This window comes from Myotis lucifugus, unplaced genomic scaffold, assembly GCF_000147115.1.
Source record: "Myotis lucifugus unplaced genomic scaffold, Myoluc2.0 scaffold_451, whole genome shotgun sequence".
Classification (NCBI taxonomy): Eukaryota; Metazoa; Chordata; class Mammalia; order Chiroptera; family Vespertilionidae; genus Myotis; species Myotis lucifugus.
This window is the reverse complement of record NW_005871499.1, coordinates 443464-467002: the sequence shown is the minus strand read 5'-3', so window position 1 is coordinate 467002 and position 23539 is coordinate 443464. Positions and strand designations below refer to the sequence as shown.

Sequence of the window (23539 nt, the reverse complement as noted above, 5' to 3'; positions counted from 1 at the left end):
TAAACAATTGTCTAGACTGTAGGCAGTGACTATTGTATAGAAATACAGGAATAAAGAGGAGAACGAACAGGAAGAAAGCAGAATGTAAAAAACCCCCAAGCCTAGAGGGGTGTGAGGAGAGCATGTGGCTGACAGAAAACCTAAAAGAACACATATCTTAATTTTAAGGAAATTCTCTGCATGACCCATGGTATCAGAACTTAAGAAATTCCCTTTTTTAAGTATTTATAGTTTTATGTAGATCAGACAAGATACTTACAAGAAGCATTATTTGTTTCTTGTAACACCAACCACAAGAACGACCAAAAAGGCTGTCACGGTAGGAAAAGCAGAACTACCTCACTGCCATAAAAAGAATAACAACAAAAATTGAAAGTCTGAGGGCACCAAAATAAACTGTCTGTACAAAAGATGATTATAGTAAAACAAGGAGGAAGTTGAACCTTGGGTTTGGAATTACTGAACCGTGCAAAGGCAGGAACCAATCTGCATGGTCATCAGCATGCAGGAGCCCAATGATCCCATAGTCACAATGAAAGCTGTGAAACCTGGACTCAACCAAACCCTTGGAGCACAGCTACATGGCTCCCTCTGGCAGCAAAGCTTACAGTCACCATTCTCCTGTGTTTGTGCCTTGGTGTGGTAGCTATTTGGACAACAGGTTCATCAGGAACTCAGCAACTGTGTTTGGCCTCCCAAGAAACCAAGTATCGTATCCTAGCCTAGAGAAAGCCAACGAAGTCACTGTGGGAAGATAAAAAGAGCACCATGTGCTCTCTTTTATGGGTGAAAACTGAATTGTTCATGAAAACATATTTATAACCTGGCAAGGTAATAACTCTCTGTGTCACTATAAGAAAATGAGCAGATGTCTGTTATATACATTGTTCCATATATTTTGACATTTCTACCCCCTCACTGAGTTCCTAGAAAGAACCCATATGGACTCTTATTTCATACTAGAGGCCTGGTGCACAAAATTCATGCACGGGAGAAAGGAGTCCCCTCAGCCCAGCCTGCACCCTCTCCAATCCAGGACCCTGCCGGTTTAGGCCCAATCCCCGGGATTGGACATCCCTCTCACAATTCAGAACCGCTGGCTCCTAACTGCTCACCTACCTGTCTGCCTGATTGCCCCTAACTGCCCCCCCTGCCAACCTGGTCATCCCCAACTGTTCCCCCCACTGGCCTGGTCACCCCCAACTGCCCCTCCCTGCCAGCCTGGTCACCCCTAACCTTCCCCTCTCCGCTGGCCTGGTTACCCCTTACTGCCCCCCCTGCTGGGCTGGTTGCCCCCAACTGCTCCCCCTGCCAGCCTGGTCACCCCCAACTGCCCCCCCTCACTGGCCTGGTCACCCCTTACTGCCCCCCCCCGCCAGCCTGGTTGCCCCCAACTGTTCCCCCCACCTGCCTGGTCGCCCCCAACTGCCCCCCCTGCTGGCCTGGTCTCCCCACACAGCCTGCTGTTCAGTTGTTTGGTCATTCCTCACTAACTTCCCTGCCAGCCTTGTCGCCCCACGCAGCCTATTCAGTCGTTACTGTTACTGTGATGGCGTCCTGGACAATTTGCATATTTAAATTGTCCAGGACGAACAATTTAATCACAAGGCTTAAAGGATTCAGCAATTCAGCATCTCCTTCCCCTTACTCAGTCCGACATTTTCTTCCTGACGTCTGGCTTTCTTCATGTACTTCTACTTTGTACCATCATGGCTCTGCAAACTACTGCTTTTCTAACATTTTCTTTTTGGAAAATTAATAAACCTCTACATATCCATTCAAGCAATTTTCACATATCTTCATTTCAGTATGTTGTTTTTAATCCCTTGTTACTTTTTCACTGCTTCTGAATCCCCATTCCTTGGATAGAATCACCATTATCCTTGAATAGAATCTGTCGTCTGCAAGCATTCTCATAAACTCAAACCCATCAAAATCATTGCCTTTTTATGCTGTCTTTATTTTTAACTTCTTTCATGTTTTGTATCATTACCTTTTGATTTATGACTAGCTTGTGCATTATTTTCAATATCCATTATATTCAATCTCCATTCTTCTCAACATCTAACTTAACCTGTTGTTAAATTTGTATTCTCTACTCTTATACTTAATGCTTAAAACTAAACTGACCTCACATAAGTCCTTTCCTCATTTTGACTTTTTTTTTTAATCCTCACCTGAGGAGTATATTTTTTCCATTGATTTTTGAAGAGAGTGTAAGGGAGGGGGAGGGGGAGAGAGGGAGAGAGAAGGAGAGAAAGAGAGAGAGAGAGAGAGAGAGAGAGAGAGAGAGAGAGAGAGAGAGAGATGGGGGAGACACATTGATTGGTTGCCTCCTGCTCATGCCCCAACCTGGGCTGGGGATTGAACCTGCCACCAAAGTACATGTCCTTGACTGGGAATAGAACCCATGACCCATTGGTCCACAACCTGACAGGTGCTCTAACTACTAAGCCAAACTGGCCAGGGCTAAACCATGGCATTTTTATGGTTACTCACATTATACTAGTAATATGAGATTGCATTTTTAAAAATATATTTTTATTAATTTCAGAGAGGAAGGGAAAGGGAGAGAGAGATAGAAACATCAATGATGAGAGAGACTCATTAATGGGCCACCTCCTGCATGCCCCCGACTGGGGATCAAGCCCGCAACCTGGGCATGTGCCCTTGACTGGAATCGAACCTGGGACCCCTAAGTCCACAGGCCGATGCTCTATCCACTAAGCCAAACCAGTTAGGGCTGAGATTGCATTTTTAAACATCGTCTGTATGGAAAGGAGGTAATGTGGCTCAAGTATCTATCACTTTGCTGCTTCCAGTGATGACTTCACTGGTCTTGTTGTTCATTTCCCACTTGAAAGCTCCATGATCAGGTCTTGTTAATGACGTTGCTCACTCATACAGAGGGAATAACCTCTCCAGACAGAGCAAAACCAGCTTTCAGTCAAGAAACATGGGTGGCTATATTCCCTAACTTTCTACTGCTCACTCTGCCCTACCCTTCTTTGCTGATTCCCTTCCACAATGCTACAGCTCCTGAAGTAACTCTTTGCTCACATACACATGCTGTGTCACCACATTTCTCTATTCGTTATAGTAGCCAATATTATTTTAATTCTCAGCCTGTGATTTTATTCTTTCCACTCACATTCATTCTCTAGTCATTTCTTTTCTAGTTTGACTCAATTCCTGTCACCTGATTTCTCATTCTCTCTAAAACTACACCCTTTCCACATTCTAAATCTCTGTGTTCTACTTCCTTCAACTTGTCCTTCATCTTAGTTTTTAGTTCCTCAACACCTAAATTACTTTTTGGTCCTTCCAGCTATAACCCATCTGCCCTTATCTTTTTTTCTGTCATATACACATAGATATAGATATAGGTATAGATATAGACATAGATATACTATGAGAGACCTAAAAATCTTCTCAATGATCCAACTATATTACAATCAATAGCACATCTTTTAGAATCTCACTGTAAATGTAAATATATAGCAAAGGTAGTAAATTTAACACAAAGCTAGTATAAATGTTCAAAGACAAAAGCAGTAAAAATAACTATGATTACAATAATCAGTTAAGGGACTTACCAGGTAATAATAAGATGTAAAATGTGACATCAAAAACATAAAATGTGTGGAGTAAATGTTGAGCTTTACAATGAGATCAAACTTAAGTTGTTATCAACTTAAAATAGATTCTTATAAACATAAGTTGTTATATGTAAGCCTCATAATAACCACAAAACAAAAAACTATAGTAAATACACAAACAATAAGGAGAAAGAAATAGGCATACCACAAAAGAAAATAAAGCACAAAGAAAGAGAACAAAAGAAGAAGAAAGGAACAGAGAGAAACTACAAAAACATCCAGAAAATAATAAAATGAAAAATGCACAAACCTATTAATAATTACTTTAAATACAAATGGACTATATTCTCTAACCAACGAGATAGAGTAACTGAATGGATAAAAAAACAAGACCAACTATATACTGCAAACAAAAGACTTCACAGGTAAGAACACACATAGATTGAAAATGAAGGGATGGAAAAAGATATTCCATGCAAATGGAAACCAAAAGAAAGCTGGAGTAGCTACATTTATATCAGACAAAATAGATTTTAAAACAAGGAGTTTAATAAGAAATAAAGAAGAGCATCCTAACTGGAGAGCATTATGCTAAGTGAAACAAGCCAGTCAATGAAGGAAAAATACCACATGATCTCACTCATTCATGGATAATAAAGACCATTACAAACTTTTGAACAATAATAGATACAGAGGCAGAGCTGCCTCAAACTGATTGCCAAACTGCAGTGGGAAGGCCAGAGAGAGTTGGGGGGCAGGAGGGAGGGGAGTAAGAGATCAACCGAAGGACTTGTATGCATGCATATAAGCATAACTAATGGACATAAGACACTGGGGGGTAAGGGAGGGTAGGGGTGTGTCAAGGGCGGGGGGGAAAAAAAGGACACTTATGTAATACCCTTTGTAATACTTTAAGCGAAAAATAAAAAAATATTAAAAAAAAAAAAAAAAAGAAGAGCATCCTATATAATAAAAGCCTAATATGCAAATCGACCTAACAGCAGAACAATCAGATGGTGGGGGGGTGGGGCCAGAGAGTGGGGAGTGCCAGGCCAGCCAAGGTGGGTGCCAGCGGGCAGAAGGAGGGGACAGCAATTGGAGGACAGTGGTGACCAGTGGTGGTGGAGGGGCACTGGGGGGCCCCCAATTGGCCCACAGGTCACATCCCGCAGAGGGAGGCCAGACTGAGGCTTTGAGGGAGCGGGCCTAAGCCATCAGTTGGACATCCCCCGAGGGCTCCTGGACTGCAAGAGGGTGCAGGCTGGGCTAAGGGAGCCCCCCACCTGAGTGCATGAATTTTCGTGCACCGGGCCTCTAGTTACATAATGATAAAATGGAAAATCCAACAAGAAGATATGAGTTTGCTCTCACCACTCTTATTCAACATAGTACTAGAGTCCTAGCCACAGCAATCAGACAAGAAAAGGAAATAAAAGGCATCAAATTGGAAAGGAAAAAATAAAACTATCATTATTTGCAGATGATATAATACTATATATGGAGAACCCTAAAGACTCTATCAAAAAACTACTAGAACTGCTAAATGATAAATGAATTCAGTAAAGTAGCAGGATACAAAATAAATATCCAGAAATCAGTTACAATGTTATACACCAATAACAAACTATCAAAAAAGGAAACTAAGAAAGCAATCCCATTTAAAATTGCATTAAAAAAAACCCTAAAAATAAATTTAGCCTAGGATGTAAAAGATCTGCACTTGGAGAATTATAAGACACTGAAGAAAGAAACTAATAAAGATACAAATAAGTGGAAGCATATACCACATTCATGGATAGAAAGAATTAACATCATTAAAATGTCCATACTACCCAAAGTAATCTATAGATTCAACGCAATTCCTATCAAGATACCAATAGTGCATTTAATAGAACCAGAACAAATATTCCAAAAATTTATATGGAAGCACAAAAGACCCCGAATAACTATAACAATCTTGAGAAAGAAAAATAGAATTGAAGGAATCACACTATCAGTCAGAGAAATACAAGTACCAATGATTTCACTTATATGTGGAATCTATTGAACAAAATGAACTAACAAAAGAAATAGAAACAGACTCATAGATACAGAGATCGGACTGACAGCTATCAGAGTGGAGGGGGCTTCGGGGCTGGGTGAAAAAGGTGAAGGGATTAAGTAAAGAAATAAATCTCATAGACACAGACACCAGCATGGTGATTACCAGAGGAAAAGGGGGTGGGGGGAGGGAGGTAGAAGAGGGTAAAGGGAGGATAAATGGTGATGGAAGGAGACTTTATTTGGGTAGTGAACACAATATAAGGATGATGTGAGCCTGGCTTCTGGCTGAGCAGTGTTTCCCCTGTGGGAGCACACTGACCACCAGGGGGCAGCTCCTGTGTTGAGCATCTGCCCCCTGGTGGTCAGTGCATGTCATAGCGACCGGTCATTCCGCCATTCAGTCGATTTGCATATTAGCCTTTTATTATATAAGATGTCATCCTAATGAATCCAATAAAAATTAAAAAAACAAGAAGATATAAGATTTGTAAACATTTAGGTACCCAATATAGGAGCACCTAGATATATAAAGCAGATATTAACAGACCTAATGGGGAAAATAGGCTGCAATACAATAACAGTGAGGTACTTTAATACCCCACTTACATCTATAAACAGATAATCTGGATAGAAAAATCAATAAAGTAATACTGGCCTTAAATGAAACCAGATGGACTAACAAATATTTATAGAATCCAAAGAATACACATTCTTCTCAAATGCACATTGAACATTTTCCAAGATAGATGATATGTTAGGCCACAAAACAAGTCTTAATAAGTTTAAAAGGATTGAAATGATATCCATCATCATTTCTGACCACAGTATATGAAGCTAGAAATTAATTACATAAAGACAATTTACACCATACACAAAAACCATATAAAGATATAAACATCATACCTGATGGGCCAGAATATAAATATTGTGTCCAACATCTTTTGGGGAAACACCATCATCTCCACCCTCATCATCGCCATGATCGCATTCCAGTCCTTGGTTATAGGCATTCTTCATCACATCCACCTATCAAAGACACAAAGGGGAACACCAAGGCTTGGAATGCCACAAACAACATGCATTTTACATTGTTTATGAGATATAATGAAAAGCTAGAACGCTTCCTAAGACTTGAAAAGTATCAAAGAGCTCTAAATGAAAATGGCCTTGGAAACACTCTTTAGTTAAATTAGCACAGAAGTAGTTCCCTACAATATTCTTTGTTTTCCTTGGAGAATTTTGCTTTGATTTTTGAATGCTGATAGTGCCATAAGTTCCCATGAATTAGGAGACTCTGGAACTGTAATATCTAGCCGTTATTTATTAAGTTCCTTCTAGGTCACAGGGACCCATGATGGTGGGCATTGTCCTCTGCACTGAGGACCCAATGGTGGATACAACAGAGTATCTGCCCTCAAGTGATGAGCACCATCTAGAGCAGCGGTCGCCAGCCTTTCAGACCTCACAGACCACCGGTGGTCTCCGGACCACCAGTTGGCAACTGCTGATCTAGAGGGGGCCCTGGCCTGTGTGGCTCAATTGGTGGAGTGTCATGCCATGTATCAGAAGGTCACAGGTACTATTCCCAGTCAGGGCACATGCCGGAGAGGTTGCTGGCTCTATCCCCAGGAGGGGGCGTGCAGGAGGCAGTTGATAGATGTTTCTCATATCAATGTTTCTCTCCCTCTCCTTTTCTCTCTCTCTAAAATCAATAGGAATATGTATATTTTTTAAAAAGAGATGAACACAATAATTCTACAGCAGGACTTAAGTTTGAGGCACTAATTAAGAATAGGGCATGGGCACTAACTCAGTCAAGAGGTTGAGGGTGGGCCATAAGGAGGAAGTGGATGATGAGATCAATGTGTTGTAGGCAGAGAAAACAGTATTTTAAGCGGGCTATTGTACAGTGCTGTTCTTGAATAAATATATAACCCATTGCCCCTTTTAAGCATAAATACAATATCAATTTTTATTGTTCAGAAGATATATAATGTTTGAGGGATACAAACGTTTTTTACATATCTTCCTAATATATTCTAATATACAAACTAACGCAAGCTCTTCTTACTCCTCTTAACCCACTGCCTTGCAGACACTAGGCTCTCATACATATGGTAAATCAAAATGTATCTTATTTTTCTCTTTATCTTCCATCCTTGCCTCCATTCCTTACTATTTTTTTAATTGATTTGAGAGAGAGAAACGTTGGTTTGTTGTTCCACTTATCTATGCATTCATTGCTTGATTCTTGTATGTGCCCTGACTAGAGATCTAACCTACAACCTTGGCATATCGGGATGACGCTCTAACCAACTGAGCTACCCAGCCAGGGCTCCTTCCTTACTATTAAAAAGAAAGCAAAAGAATGCTTTCCACAGAATTTTCTCATGACACCAACAGTGGTTCTCATAAGGCTAGGATTTAGTCATTGGAGCATCGAGCTATAAGGTTTGAGGATGTTGTCAATGCTTTTGAAACACAATGCTTTTAAGGTATGGTGATATTACTCCATGATTTCCATGTTACAGATGAGGAGGAAAATATAACTTCTACAATAGGAAGGCCCTCTAATGATTTCTGTGGAATTCTTATCAAGTCTCCAATTTTCTCTAGAACAAGCATTATGCAATATTTCACTAATAAAAACAAGTACAAAAGGTATTAATTTTATTTTCATTGTTCAGAAAGAGGTATACATATAATTTTTGAGTGGTACAAACACTTTTCTCACATACCTGCCTCATATATTCCAATACAGAAACTAAAGCAAACTTTTATTTTTCCTGTCAAAAGACTTTGCAGATAGTTTAGTGCTAAGAGTAGATAAACCAATGAAATGATAAGGACCCAAATCACACTGGCCTCTGCCCTCATGAGGCCTTCTGAGATATTTGTAATGTGTCATGCCTTGGTAGAGCAGTGAAAGTCACTAGGCTTTTTCTTGACATGCACACTGCAAACTTATCCCTTTTAGTGATACATTATTAACATGGGTTTCAAAAGTTTCCTTACCAGTTCCCTGGGTCTCATGTTAAAAAGAATTCTTTCTGCATTCTCGCTGTCATGTCTGCTTTCCATAATGGCCAGCAAAAGCTTGGAGGCATTGTTCTAGAGAAACAGACTGGGTTAATGCACAAGAAAAAATCGATTTCATGGATTAACGATCCCCTGCCTTTGTTAATTGCGATTAGCAAGACCATTTTTTTTAAATCAAACAGAATTTTAAACTGCTAATTTGGTTTGGCTTATTAGCATTTTTAAATAGGATGTTTTACTTTATTGTCAACACAAAATAAAAATAATAAATCATGAGAGATAAGTTACAAGGGATATTTTAAATATTGGTACAAAATGTTTTAAAAACAAGACTGACTTCATATATAATGCATTCAAGTATTATCATATATTCTTTCACTATTTCCTAATGGGCATTTCTATGATGACATTTTAACAAGACAGTAAGGTGAACTAGTATCAATGACATATTTCAGATAAATGGTATATAATTTAAAGAATTTAGTAAATTGATTTTAACATGAAACATTAATACATTATCAAATCAAAATTTTAAATTTAAGAAATAATCACTGAAAATTAATCTATAAAATTGGAAATTCATGAGTTAGAAATACAATATAAATTTACAGATAACTAGTCCCACGGTATGTCAGTATATAAGCAACATGTTTACCACCTGGGTTATAGAAGAATAATATTTTCTATTTTTGTTTAATAAAGAATGAAAATAGTTGATGTTGTTTTTGAGGTTTTCTAAGTTGGTTTATAAATATGTTATCTCAAAAATTTTTACCTATAGATATAAAAAATGTTTCTGATACAGTTGATTTACAATCAAAACAGGTACCACAGAGTTACAGAAAGTGTTGACCCATAAAACACAATATTCTCAACATTTAGAAAGAGGTTTCTTTACATTGCTTTCAATAGTGCTGCCCTAGAATTGTGGCAAATTGTACGATGATAAAAACTACTGGAGAGATATTTCCACAGTGTTTTTGTAATGTTCAAAATATCTCAATCTCCACATATAATCTTTGAGAGGAGTACAGAAGTAGAGTCAAATGGCTTTAAGGTGGTTCTCAGTGACTCAAAATTAACATCTTACAGGAAGAAAACTTAAATTGAATCAGTTGTTTGGTATGCAGACATCTCTACACAGATTTTGTTAAAGTTGTTCAAATTAATTTTACTGAGCAGTTTTTAATACCAAATTCTATCCAACTATTTTTTTTCTTTCAGAAGTAAAATCTAAAGACTATCTTTAAATGACTATCAAAGATGATGATATCAATGTCATGGATGGACCCATCCTGAAAAGATTTTAGCATTTTGCGGGGGAAGTGGCATTAATTTTTCTGTTTCATTTAAAATTTTTACATATTTATACCAATCCTAAAACCCATTTTTATAATGTAGCATCCCATCTGTACAAACAATATACCTAAAAAAGTAAGATTTCAGGATTTAAAGGAGAGCTCAAATCCTTAGAGTGATCTGAAATGACCCCTAGAATTCAAAGCTAAAACCTTAGCAACAATAGCAGTCTTCTCTAATGAACCTCACTCAGCAGGCCCAATACATAATAGCTTTAAAATACATCCAATTTCAGAATGCTATTGGCATTATGGTACTTTTTCTAACCAATCTCCTTTTTCATACTATGTTGGAATAATAAGAATTTTGTAAATGACCTACTGAAATCTGAATCAATTTGGAAGTACAAAAGCCCATATACACCAAGAAATCAAATGCACGTGTTAGTGTTAATAGAGGGCTTTCTTTGAAACAAAACAAAACAAAATGACCTATTTACTGATTCAGCCCTTCATAGTCACAAATCAGTTAGGAAATGTAAATTAAAAAGTAAAGGGCAAGACATGTGCATAAAAAATTCATAAAATTGTATAGTAAATGAGTATATAGAAATAAGTATACTTAGAATCATAAATAATTAAGAAAAATTATATAAATAATATAAAATAAAACCTTACCATTTTTAATGTAGTTTTTCTCTATAATGTTATCTAGATTTTATCATTAAAAGCACTCTACCCAGGGAAGCCCCCTAAAATTTGACACTACATATCATTCTGTCTTACAAATGTTGTCATATTGGCCATTATGCCAAAGTCTCATTTTTTTTTAAAGAAAAGTAAACTCATTGTTTAGGTAGATAATGATACTTTTAAATATTTCAAGTCAAATCCATTCATTTGGCATTTTTTACATACCCTTATTTATCCAACTGTCACATTTTGAAGAGGTATACCTAAATTGTACTTAGTACAATTTTAAGTGATCCTTTTTCTACAAAGCATTTTTATTTAAATAGCTAAGAATAACTTTGTACTCTTATGTCGGACTCCATCATTTAGTTATTTAACATAGGTCTGGGCTTGTAAATAATCAGGATGCCTATACTTTGTCTTAAATTGATGAATCATCCAGTAATTACGTTATATCAATTAAACATTAGATTTAAAGGGGTAGTTTTAGACTAATAAAGGATTTAAAAAGCCAGAGGCCAAGGCTTTTATATGTTATATCTTTATGAATTATGGTTAAAGATGAATTTAAGATGAAATAAACATTTTTTCTAGTAACTCAGATGAAGCTGCCTGCCATGTAGGCTTAGGCTGGCTTCACTATCTGAAGCATGATGCTAATGAGGGAAAGGACACAAGTTCAATCTACACAAGCATCACCTTTGCTTTAATGTATGGATGGAAGGACCCAACGCAATACATACTGCAACAGAAAACAGTGGAAGGATACAAACTCACCTCTTAAAGTAAAACATTTTCTTATTAAAAGCCATTAGCACAACCTTCACATAAGCAGCACATATGTATGTTATCTATCAATATCTATACTTAGTAGCAGAATTATCAAAGTATCATTCTTCTTGGCCATAAATATACAAAGTGAAAATTACATTTGCTATGATACTCGACAGACCTGTCTTAACAGGAAAATTGTTATTTAACCAATGACTTGTTTACCTGTTTAACACTAAACACAATAATGTGGCCTTTCATAATTCACCTCCACTGAATATCATGCCTTTGTATCTCAGATTTATATAGTTTCTTGTGTACCTTCATTTGTTTTTCCCATTCGAACAAAAAATTGAAGGAATTTTTTTTGTAATGTCATCTTGTTCCTGAGCTCTGATTAATGGAACTGCTGGGAAGTACGTGTACGGTTTAAGTTAAAGTACCTTCTCAAAGGCAGTGTGAAATGGCTTATAGAATTTTGGGGGGAAATAAGATTCTAATGTAAAAGGAAACAACTTTTAGAAGGAAGAGAGCCATAAAAAGAAACTGCAGCCTTCCTTTTCCACAGTCTAATAGCTGTGACTTGCCAGCTAGATTTCTGAAGTCAAGGTGAATTTTACAAATAGGTGCAGAGAGTTTCAGCACCTTTGGCTCTTCTATATAATAAAAAACATAAAATAACAACAGAAGAGATGTAGTGAAACAAAGCGCCACTTAAACGAACTTCCAGGAAAGTACCCTCCAATTGAACACTACCTCAAAGTTTATTTGACATTTTATCAGGAATTCCGTGTGCATGGTGCTTTCACTAGCCCGTTCTGACAATTCATTCGCTGAAAATATGACAATATTTTGGTTTCTACAAGAGCTACTTGGAGATTTGGAGGAACTCTGAAAGGGAGTTTTATATAGACAATGTCACTTCTCCCCCCTCTAAATAGTGGATTTACTCTACCTTTAGTTGGAGCACCAGGTCCATTCGATATTTACCAAGAGGATTTATGTCATTTAGGATCAGAGCAATGATAATATCAATTCCATTTGATTCATGAGTAGCAATACATGTCTAGAAAACAAAATGTTACAAAATAACTTCTCTTTAACATAAAAGTCCTAGAAATCATATGACATAAAATAACAGAATCACCTTAGTTTTTTGACCTTTAAAATATAACTAACATTTAGCTTTTGGATTCAGTGGAACCATACAAGCCAAAGGAAGTTTATTCCTCAAATCCTGGGAAGATTCACTAAGAGACAAAAACTGAGCAATGATGAAGAAACATGTTTCACTCTTCCTGATAAGTCTGATTTGTATCTGGGACATTTTCATGCAGATAAACGTAATTTCTTTTACAATGAAATTAAATTAAAAGATGGCATAGTATCTGCTGGTCTATAATTCAGTCCTTATATGTTTTGTTAGGAAAATAAAAACATCTGGCAAAGCAAGAAGAAAGATCTTTGAAATGTACACAAGGGTTGGCTCGTTCAACAATGGGATCCCTTTGCTGATTAGTCAGGAATAGTTTTGCGTGGAGAACAATTTTCATGGTTACCTGATTTTCATGGCACGGGCCCTGGCAGTATTCAGTCAAACTTTCCAGAGTCTGGTTGACCAGCACTACATTCTTCTCATTGATGTAGAGACCCAACAGGCCCAGGCCACCTGTGGTACTTCCGCAAATGCAGTCCAAAAACTGAAGGGTCTCACAGACAAGGTTGTAATTTGTTTTGTTGTTTTGATTCCTCAAGAAGTTCTGAAGGCAAAAGAAAATATAACCTAAGGGTTAAAAAAAAATCCCTGTGTAATTGTTTTCAGTTCTGTGTGAGTGTGTGTGGCAATGTGAAATGGAATTTCTCTATATAAGAAAGTGTTTCTATTTGTTAAATTTCTCCTAGATTTAAGAAAAAAAAAAGAAGACTCAGGTTTTTTCCCCTCAAACATCTATATTTATCTATATTTACCAAGCATTTCTCAATGTCATTATCCTGAAACTATATAGAGTTAAATAATAGGTAATAGGAAGAGAAGAAGGAAAAGGAAACTAAAAAGAAGTTCATTAGGGAAAGAAACAATCAAATTTTCCAAGTAAATGACCCCATATAAAAAGTGCACCTTCAAACAGTAAATGGAGGGCAACTTGGAAGCGACTATTAAAATTTTCAGTTAACTTACAACTCCATTTCCCAAAGTTATTATTTCTATATATTCCACAATGAGACTCACTGCACAGTGTCTGTAACAGCAAAAACTGGAAACCAAACCATACCCATCATAATAAATAACAGTAATCCAAACGCTGCAATATTGTGAAGCTATAAAAATGAGGTACATCAATATGTACTGATATAAACATAAACTAGTAATAAGTGATTTAGCAATAAAATATACTGCTAAGTAAAAAATAAGCAAGTTGAGGAACACGATATAATGTGCTTTTAGGAAAGGTTGACATGCTTATATGTGCATAAAAATTTCTGGAAGGAAAGACAAATTGTTAGCAGTAATTTCTTTGGGGAAGTAAACCTGGTGAGAGAGTAAACAAAAATAAAAACTTTAATTTTTAACTTAATTTATTACTTATATTTATTTGCTTGAATTTATTTCTTCCACTTATTCTTTTTTCTTTTAGTTTGTTTTTGTAATTTTCCCCCAATTTTTTGCATGTGGCAAAATACACCCAAATTTACCACCTTAATCACTTTTAAGTGTAGAGTTCAGTGGTGTTAAATATATTCACAATGCTGAGATGCCATCACTATCCATATCTCTAGAACCCTTTTCATTTTGTAAAACTGAAAGTCTATATCTATTAACAATCCCCCATCAGCCTTCCCTCAGCCTCTGGCAACCACTATTCTACTTTCTGTTCTATGATTTGACTACTCTAGGTACTTTATATAAGTTGAATCACACAGTATTTGTCATTTTGTAACTGACTTATTTCACTTAGCATAATGTCTTAAGATTCATACATGTTGTAGCATATGTCAGGATTTCATTTTTTAAGGCTGAATAATATTCCATCCTACGTATATACTACATTTTATGTATCCATTCGTCTGTTGGGTTGCTTCTATACATTAGCTATTGGATAAATCCACCATTTGTTCTTATTAAATACGAACTATTTTATAAGTAGCATTTTCCAAACTATTATATCCCACACTCCTATCAGTGAAATATTTGAACAGATTCTACATAATATATCTATTTCCTACATGGACAGACTAGGTGGGTCAGGAAAAGCATGAAGGCACAGCCAGTGCCCTCCCTCTGGGAATAATGCGTCTGGCCTTTGCCGACAGCGCTGCAGCAGCCCTCTCCCAGGTGTGGTGCGGTGGTCACCAAGAGCCATGGCTTCTACCATTAATTCCAGATGTATCCCCTTGGAGAATATTCAATTAAATTTACATAAATCTTACCAATTCAGAACACCTGTAGTCTAGACCAGTGATTTTCAATTTTTTCTTAATCTCATGGAACACATAAACTAATTACTAAAATTCTGCAACACACCAAAAAATGTTATTTTTTTTGCAGATGTGACAAAAAAAAAAAGTAAGGGTAATTTTGATTCATTCACACTGGACAGCTATTGTGTTGGCTGTTGTCTTTTTTTTTTTAATTTGACAATCTCAGGGAAAAGAGGTCAGTGCTCCTGACTAAATAGTCAGGTATTTCATGTTTTAAAAATTTCTGTGGCACACCAGCGTGCTTCTTACGACATACCCATTGAAAATTTCTGATCTAGACCCTTACTAAAGAAAACAACTTCAAACTCTGCTGTCTCTCTAATATTGGATATGTGTTCTTAGAAACTATTTCACCTTACATGTGGTTTTGCCATGGTGATGTAAGCAGTGTGTACAAATAATGCCAAAAAAAAGCCAAAATTCCTAGGTACCCCTAAGTTAATCTATCTGACAAAGGAAAATGTACCAAAGAAGATATAAGAGCAGGACTATATTAATTTACAAAGGTATCGACTTCCACTGTTGTAAAAAACCCTCTCCTATGTTAACTCTACTTCTAATAAAGACATAAAAATGTAGTCTATATCATCACTCAAGAAATAGACTGTAAATGATGAAATTCACTAAAATCTATAAAACCAGGAAGGCACAGATGAGCAAATGTGACTTTACTCAACAAATACCAGAATACTAGGATTAGATGACGCTCACTGAAGTTACAAAGATAGGAGCTGAGGATGCAAAGAATGAAACTTGACCAGCCCAACTTTTCCTCCATAAAGGGATTTTCCTTTCATGTTTCATCACTCAGATACAAAAGTTTCTCTCCATTTCAGAAGAGCACTATTGGTTTTATTGATTATCTCTCCAAAACACTCTCCCAAACCACTTGTTATTTTTATCCGAGTTTAATTACTTATAACTGCAGGCTGTTTTCTCAGCTTTTACACAAACTAGAACAATACCTGCAGTTCCCGGTTGTGATTCTCACATAGTAACTGAAGAAATCTCAGGATCGGCTGCATGATGGCAATTGCGGGACTCATCGTCACTTCCTCTGCAGACTTGTCCTCGGCGTTGCTCCCTTCTGATCCCGTGCACATAATGTCTATTTCTGGATCCATTTCTCTTCTGTATACACAGTACGCTTTGGATGTTGCTGAAGAAGCTTCTGTTAATTGCCCTTTCATTCCCTCTTTTAAATGTAGTGATGAATCTCTTACTGAAAACAAAGCAGCACTCTTACAGTTCTAATTAATTTCCTTTTGCTAATTAAAATAAAAAGACAACCAAGTACCCAAATTCTCTAACAATTGAATAAAAATCACCTGACAAGAGTTGCAATAATTTCCCCATAGGAATGTGAGTCAGCAACTAAAAAAATTAATTTGCCCTGGGACACTAAAATCAGGTCTTATGCTTAGCCAGTTTTAGAAGGGTTCATGTCTTTCTGATAAATAAAATCTGAGAACTCATGAATACTAGTACAAGAAGGTGGGAAAATATGGCAGACTTCAAAATGTTAATTTCTTATGATTTGTATTTACTGCACAGATGACTTTATTATTTGAAAAACCAAGAATCTTTCTTTAGAATCAGTGCTATAATTTCTGTTCTTAAATTAGAAATTTCATTAATTCTCAGAAAGTTTGGGGCAGTTGTTTTTTTACCATGCCTCCCACAATGAAATCAAACATCTTCGTATCACTACAGTAGGTCCTCCCTTAATGCCACCCACAGGTTCTGTGACTTCAAGCAAAATGACTTGTAACAAAACCAATTTTACCATAGGCTAAATAATATAAATAAGAGTTAAGTTCCTCTGGCATCTCATCCATGTTATAATGAAAGGATCTACTTAGAATAAAACAAAGATATTCAAAGATCTGCTGTAATTGCTTTGCATTAATAATGCATTGTTTGAGTTTGGTCCTGCAGAGTTGCTTCAAGGTCAACACCATCACCATAATAATTTAAGGAAGGAACTCCATATTCAGAGCCACAGTTGAGATAATTAGACTAAGACAAGTGAGATGACAAAGGCAAGTGAGATCTAAACACTGTGTTAGCCTCTTTTCTCTCCTTCTACTCTCCCAAATACTCAAATATTTCTTTACCTCTCATTCGTGGACCAGATGTCATCAATTCATTGTCATCATCCCTTTTTTTGTTACCTAAGTCTATGGTATTCACTGTCACAGTTGATCTTATCTCTTTCTGAGCAGCCTTCATTCGGTCATATAGAACTTTGAAGAATTTTTCGGACCTTTTTTGTTCATGCAACTGCTGGTAGAAAGAATACTGCAAGAAAACATATTTTGAGATATCAATACCCAAACAGAGAAAAAGTGTTTTTATGCTTGAAATAAACATAAGGACTCTAAATGAAAGCACACATTTAATGTGCTGCCCTCTATCATTTCATAAATAATAAACTGACAGCTTTTGCCAGTCTCCTGTAATCTTTAACGAATACTAATAATATCTTGTATTTGCTTAGCACTTTCCAACATATTTTCATATGCTATTTAATTCATCCTATTTATTTTTAAAAATTACAAAGGCACTATAAGAAGTTGTATGCAAAGTTCTTTGATTTTTATGTTATTATAAAGTCATGTACTGGTTCAACATTTATTCATTGAGTGCCTACTACGTACCAGGCCCTATGCTAGCACTAGAGACAGAATGAAAAGGGAAAACAAACACAGTCCCTGCCCTCATGAGTTTGACATCTAGAGAAGAAACCAGCCACTAATCCAATGATCACCCTGTGCAAACGAGTTTATGGAGAATTGCAAAGAGTTGTTTTCCTTTTATCTAAATTACAGTACATTTAATTAAGAATATGTTACCATGGTAACCTCACTCACAGGAATGCACTGATAAATAGGCACTAAGTCCTTTGGTACTTCATTAAGCTACATTGCTTTGCATGGGTTCCAGGACAAGCCCACCATAAAATAACTTCTGCTTTATGGTTTGTAATGATGTAGAAAGGATTCAATACCAAAAATATGATTAAAATATATCTTGGTGAGAGGTGGAAATACTGAACCTTGGAAGTATCTGCCCTAATCACTTTCTGCTGAGTGACTTAGGGAAGCATCTAGAAGAGGTAGGAGAAAGGAAAGATGATACACTCTAGAGAAGTTAGAACTGGCACTGGGTGGGGAGATTAAAAATTATTAATACTAAAACCATGGGCTGGACACAACACAAGAGAAATAAAGTAAAAAATTAAGTAAGATAATAGCCCCAGAGTTATATAACCTCGCTGAGAAACAGTGTGAAGAAAACGTATGAAAAAGCAACAATTTCCAGATCAAGTAGAGTTGAGCATAATCCAACTAATCTAAACAGCCAATTTGGGGGAGTTTGGCTCTGCAGATATGCTTTCCTGCAGGAATGCCTGGAACCGTGAAACTTAGGTGAGACTCTAATGACATCAGGTCTTGACACGGTTGCCTGTCCTGAAATTATTGATATCGACAATGTATAGTCACCGAATGGTGTATGAGGCTTTGGAAGTTGGCTTCATATCTACAAGGGGAAGCTCCTAAGCAGAAGGCTAGCAAACCCTCAAGAAAAACAGGCCAAAAATCCACAGTAACCATAGCAACTAGAGTGAAACAGTTGAGCTGGTTCTGCTAATTCAAAGGATAAATGTAGCATTCACAGACCTTACAGTCCCACAAATTAAACTGGTGCTTAAACCCTAATATTTTCAATATAATGGAGTTAGAGGTTGAAGGGGAATGTAATATATTAATGAGGAAGTTGTAGGAACTTCATGGCTTTATTAAAATAAAGTTTTATAATTTATATAGTTCCTTGACATATATTATCTCTTTCATACTTTCAACTGTGTGATGAATAGACAGTGTTCTTATTTCCACTTTATAGATTTAAAAAATGATGCTTAGTAAAGACAAGTGAATTGCCCAATATTATGTAACTGGTACGCAGTGGAGCAAGGATTTAAATCTAGATTCCCTCATTCTAAATCAGTAAATTTATCAAGTAACTTCTTAAGCTCAAAACTGCAAATTATTTACACAGACCACACCCCTTTTTTAAACCAGGCCTCTACAAATCTAACATTATAATTTTAACAAAGATAATAAGTGTGCTTTATATATGTGTATATAATCTCAACAGTTAGCATAAGGGTTTCTCTTACTAAATATATGGTTTTTGACTAGGAAACTGCCTCCATAAGCTGCATAGAGTATAAGGAAACTCTAAGGTATTTTTCAGGAGTGAAGGGTGATGGATGAGTGACAGAGGAAGTACTTCCCCCCAAGAAGGAGGGAGGAGACTAGATATAGGAGGGCAGAGAAGGGAAATGAAGTGAGGAACTGGAGAGAGAGAATAAGACTAGGGCATGATATAGGGTGAATCAGTCAGAGAAATTTCCCAAGAGTGAGGAGGTAAAAGGTTATTTTAGAAAGGAGATGTTGCCCCAGCCAGTTTTGCTCAGTGGATAGAGCATTGGCCTGCAGACCAAAGGGTCCCAGGTTTAATTCCAGTAAAGGGCATGTACCTTCATTGCAGGCTCCTCCCTTGCCTGGGCCCTGGTTGAGGCTTGTGCAGGAGGCAACCAATCGATGTGTTTCTCTCACATCGATGTTTCTATCTTTCCCTCTCTTTTCCACTCTCTCTAAAACTCAATGGAAAAATATCCTTGGGTGAGGATTTAAAAAAACAACAACTTAATAGAAAGGAGATGTTTATAGTGGTTAAGAACATAGACTCTGGAGCCAGACTGCATGGGTTTGAATCCTGACCCTATTTCTAACTAGCCATGTGATCCTGGATAAGGAACTTAAACCACTTATCTCAGATTCTTCTTTGGTAAAATGAGATAATATAAAAGTTACCTAATAGATTGTTGTAAGGATTAACTAAGCTAACACATGTAAAGCAGTAAGAACAGTGCCTGATATTTAGGAGGTATTATCTACCCTCCCCCTCAACCAATCTTTAATAAAGTATATTCCACATATAAATTGACTTATGTAGCTAGGAGAGGAATCAGAGTCCTGTCTCAGTACCACAGGTATAGAGGTATCAAGAGAACCCATGAACTAAGAAAGCAAGACATTAGTTGCTAAGAAGTCTGTGAAAATGTGCAACCCCATAGAGACTAGCAGAAGTCTGGGAGAGTCATGAGTTTTAGACTGCTAAAGAGCAAGGATTAGGATTCCAGTTGACCTCAACTAGACCTCTTCGAGCCAGAAACACTCAGCTGACTTCTGGGTTGTACAATCGTGTGGATACATGAGAAATCTGAATAGGGTAGAGCTGGTAAATGAAACTGTCATAACCCATCTTAGAAGGTTTTCACATACAAAATAATTTAATGCTCTTTCATTAACAAATATTTGTTGATGGATATAAAGCACTAGAACATGATCCCCTACTTTAAGAAAGATGAAACTGAATTGGAGAGGCAAGATGTCATACAAATAACAACAAACTAAGATAATCCCATCTAATGACCCTCAGTGGCCCAGAAGCAGGAATTGAGAAAGTACTATAATCCCAAGGATTGCTTCTACCTAAAGATGTCCCCAAAATCTTTCACTTCCATTCTCTGGATAATCTACATCTAACATTATAGAGTTGTCTAGACAAATTTCTCTAGAAAATCCAAGCTGAATATCTGGTTGTAAAAGAAAGACAACTGTCAAGAAAACCACTTAAATCCTGCCACCCCCACCCCTTGCACACCACTAACTTCCCTCAGAAGAATTTGTGCTGGAAAGAAGTACCAAGTGAGTATTAAATAAATAAGTGCTATGGGATCTCAGATAAAGGAGTGATTGCCAGATAAAGAAAACTTTGTGAAGACCCATTCATTCATAGAGCCATCACTCCTGTCCACTTATTAACCCCTAGATTAGGCCAGACATGATACCAGACAGAAGGTATTCAAAGCATGTGGTCTCAACCTTTAAGGATCCATAATTTACTAGACTTGTTTTCTAACTAAGAAGTATCAGTGTTTTAAGGCTGTGTTTTGGTCATTGTGCTGTTTGCTGTTCATGAGGCCCTTATATCTAAAGCCCCCCTCTTATTGGCTTTGCCATATCATAAAATTCCTATTGTTCCTTGTATTTGATCGCTAAATAAAGGACAATATCCTAGTTCTTAATTAGATGTGACTTCTACTTGTCATGAATAGGAACAACGAATTCTGGAATTTCCAATTAGGTGTGAGCATAGTTTCCTTCTCTGACAAAGGCAAACCTAGAAAGAGCAGGTAGTGAGTGGCAGGACTAGGAGGAGGAGGAGCCTCCCCTATGAGCACTTCCCAGTTCTCAGGCTCACCAGCATGCTCTGCTCTGCCTCTGCATGGGCGGGGGGGGCGCCCAGGGAAACTTGGCAGGAGTTTCAAAGTGAAAATGGTCCCTTCGGAATAGCGGTCTGAGCCTCACACGCAGGTGAGCATAGTGTTTGCTGCAGTAGAGCACCAAATTGATGAATGATGACTTTCAAATCACCCTGCCCTGAGCTGAATGGACAAATGAAATGGTTCTCGCTCTGCTAGTGAAAAATTCACCTACTCAGCCGCATCAGGGTACTGAGCACTGGGAGATTAGGGGCAACAGTATGTTACTGCTCTGAACTTCTAACAATGTCTAAGGGAGGGATGTGTGGAGATGGGTGGGGAATGTTACTGAGTCCTGCTATAATGCCAAATGCTGTGGGAGGAGTTTATGTTTATTATCTCAACATTTACTTCGTAGATGAGTCAAATGTCGCTTTTATCTGCTGGGTGTCAGCCTAAAATTTCCCTAAGCAAATCAGAATTTCTGGTATAATGTTAGGGAGGATACTTCTAGGGAATGTTCTGCTTCACTGCATAATTTGCAAAGCTCCATAGTTTCTATAGCAAATCAAATACATTTATAAGGAAAAGGGGATACAAGACTGGTTTATATATGTGTGCAGTCATGAGAAGCTAAAAGAAAATGCATTACTTTCCCTTGGTTTCTATGACAAATCAATAAGAAACACAAATAACAGATGTAACGCTCATCGTGATGAGCAGGTACCTGAGTTTGTGTATTTCCTCCTTCGAGCAAGGCAATGCCAAGTAAAATGCCTTCGGAAAAAATTCTGTCGTTTTTGGTGTTCACTATAACATCGATGACAAGTTCAGATGCACCTTCTTTGTCCAGTAGACACTGAATATCTGACATTGATATCCCCATCTTATCTGAATCCTGCCCAGAAAAGCTTCCTGCGATTAGAAGACATAAATAAATTTTAATTACAGACATTATTAACATATAAGGTTTTGAAATTCTTAGACCTTATGAATATTTAAAATGGGTACTCTTGGCCTACAAAGTTAAATACAATATAAGCTTCAGATTTTTAAAAATCAAGTTTATAAAAACATAACTTTTAATGAAATGTATACCATCTGTAAATTATTTCTTACTAAAAATACTTTTGAAAAAGAAAACTAGCTTGACTTTTATCTTTAATTTACATATTAAGAAATTATAACTTAGTTTACTTTACAAAGTTAAAAGACAAAATTAATACTAATGTTCAAATCCATCATTTTATGAACCTGAAATGGCAGAATGGTTCTTAATAGTGCTTTTCATTGATTTTTTTAGTTTTATTGAGATTTAATGGACATATAAGCTTAAGGTACACAACATAATGATTCGATATATGTATTATTGCAAAGTGAAAACCATAAAAATATTAGTTAACTTTCACCACTTCACATAATTACAATTTTGTCCTTGTGAAGAAAACTTTTAGAGTCTACTCTCTTAGCAACTTTCAACTATACAATATAGCATTGTTAAGTATAGCCATTGTGTTGTATATTACATCCCCAGGATTTATTTTTTTAACTGAACGTTTGTACCTTTTGAACACTTTATTTAATTCCCCTATAGAAACCTCTGGCAAACACAGATCTCACCTGTTTCCATGGGGTTTGTTTTTTAGATTAGACATAGTGAGATCACATAGTATTTGTGTTTCTCTGACTGACTTATTTCATTTAGCATAATGCCCTCGAGGTCTATCCATGTTGTTGCAGATAGCAATATTTCCTCCTTTTTTTCATGGCTCATAATAGTGCTTTATAAATGAAATTTTTATATTTGTGCTATTTTAAGTGAAATATGAGAGTACTGGCTGAAGATTTGATGAGAATTTTTAAATGAAGAAAAATGGTGAGACTTGCCTCCCCCTGGTGCAGATTTGCCGTAGGTTCCGGAAAGGTGTCCATTTATACCAACTCCATAATCACCTTTAAAGTAACGATTCAGGAGTATTTTTCTTAATGTGTTACCCTAAAAAAAGACAAGAAAGTGTTGGTTATTGTTTCTTTTTCTAATAAAAGAGAAAAATATCAGTGCATTAAAGTGCAACTTAAATGCATTTCATCAATGATGTTGAGATGTGGAAACAATTTTAAACTGCATAAGATTTTTGGAGGCAAAATTTTGCAAATATTTCCCAATAAAATAACAATTTTGCTTCTCACAGAAATAAAGTCTAAAATACAGTATTTTTCAATAGACTGTACTAAGAAAATCACAAGTGCTATAAATTTGGGGTGCTTCAAAAGCTTAG

At 36.6% G+C, this 23539-nt stretch overlaps 1 protein-coding gene across 5 annotated transcripts in view; it reads right to left on the bottom strand.

Moving 5' to 3' along the window:
* Nucleotides 1-23539, bottom strand: part of ITPR2 (inositol 1,4,5-trisphosphate receptor type 2) — a 417029-nt gene that overhangs the window by 119082 nt on the left and 274408 nt on the right. For all 5 annotated transcript variants that reach the window (XM_023744345.1, XM_023744344.1, XM_023744346.1 and 2 more), the window contains 8 exons: nt 23148-23256; nt 21988-22175; nt 17041-17224; nt 15889-16145; nt 13003-13203; nt 12399-12509; nt 8658-8753; nt 6546-6668 (listed from right to left, as the gene is read on the bottom strand). In XM_023744345.1, coding sequence (XP_023600113.1) covers nt 6546-6668; nt 8658-8753; nt 12399-12509; nt 13003-13203; nt 15889-16145; nt 17041-17224; nt 21988-22175; nt 23148-23256 — 1269 coding nt within the window. The remainder of the gene's footprint in view (nt 1-6545; nt 6669-8657; nt 8754-12398; nt 12510-13002; nt 13204-15888; nt 16146-17040; nt 17225-21987; nt 22176-23147; nt 23257-23539) is intronic.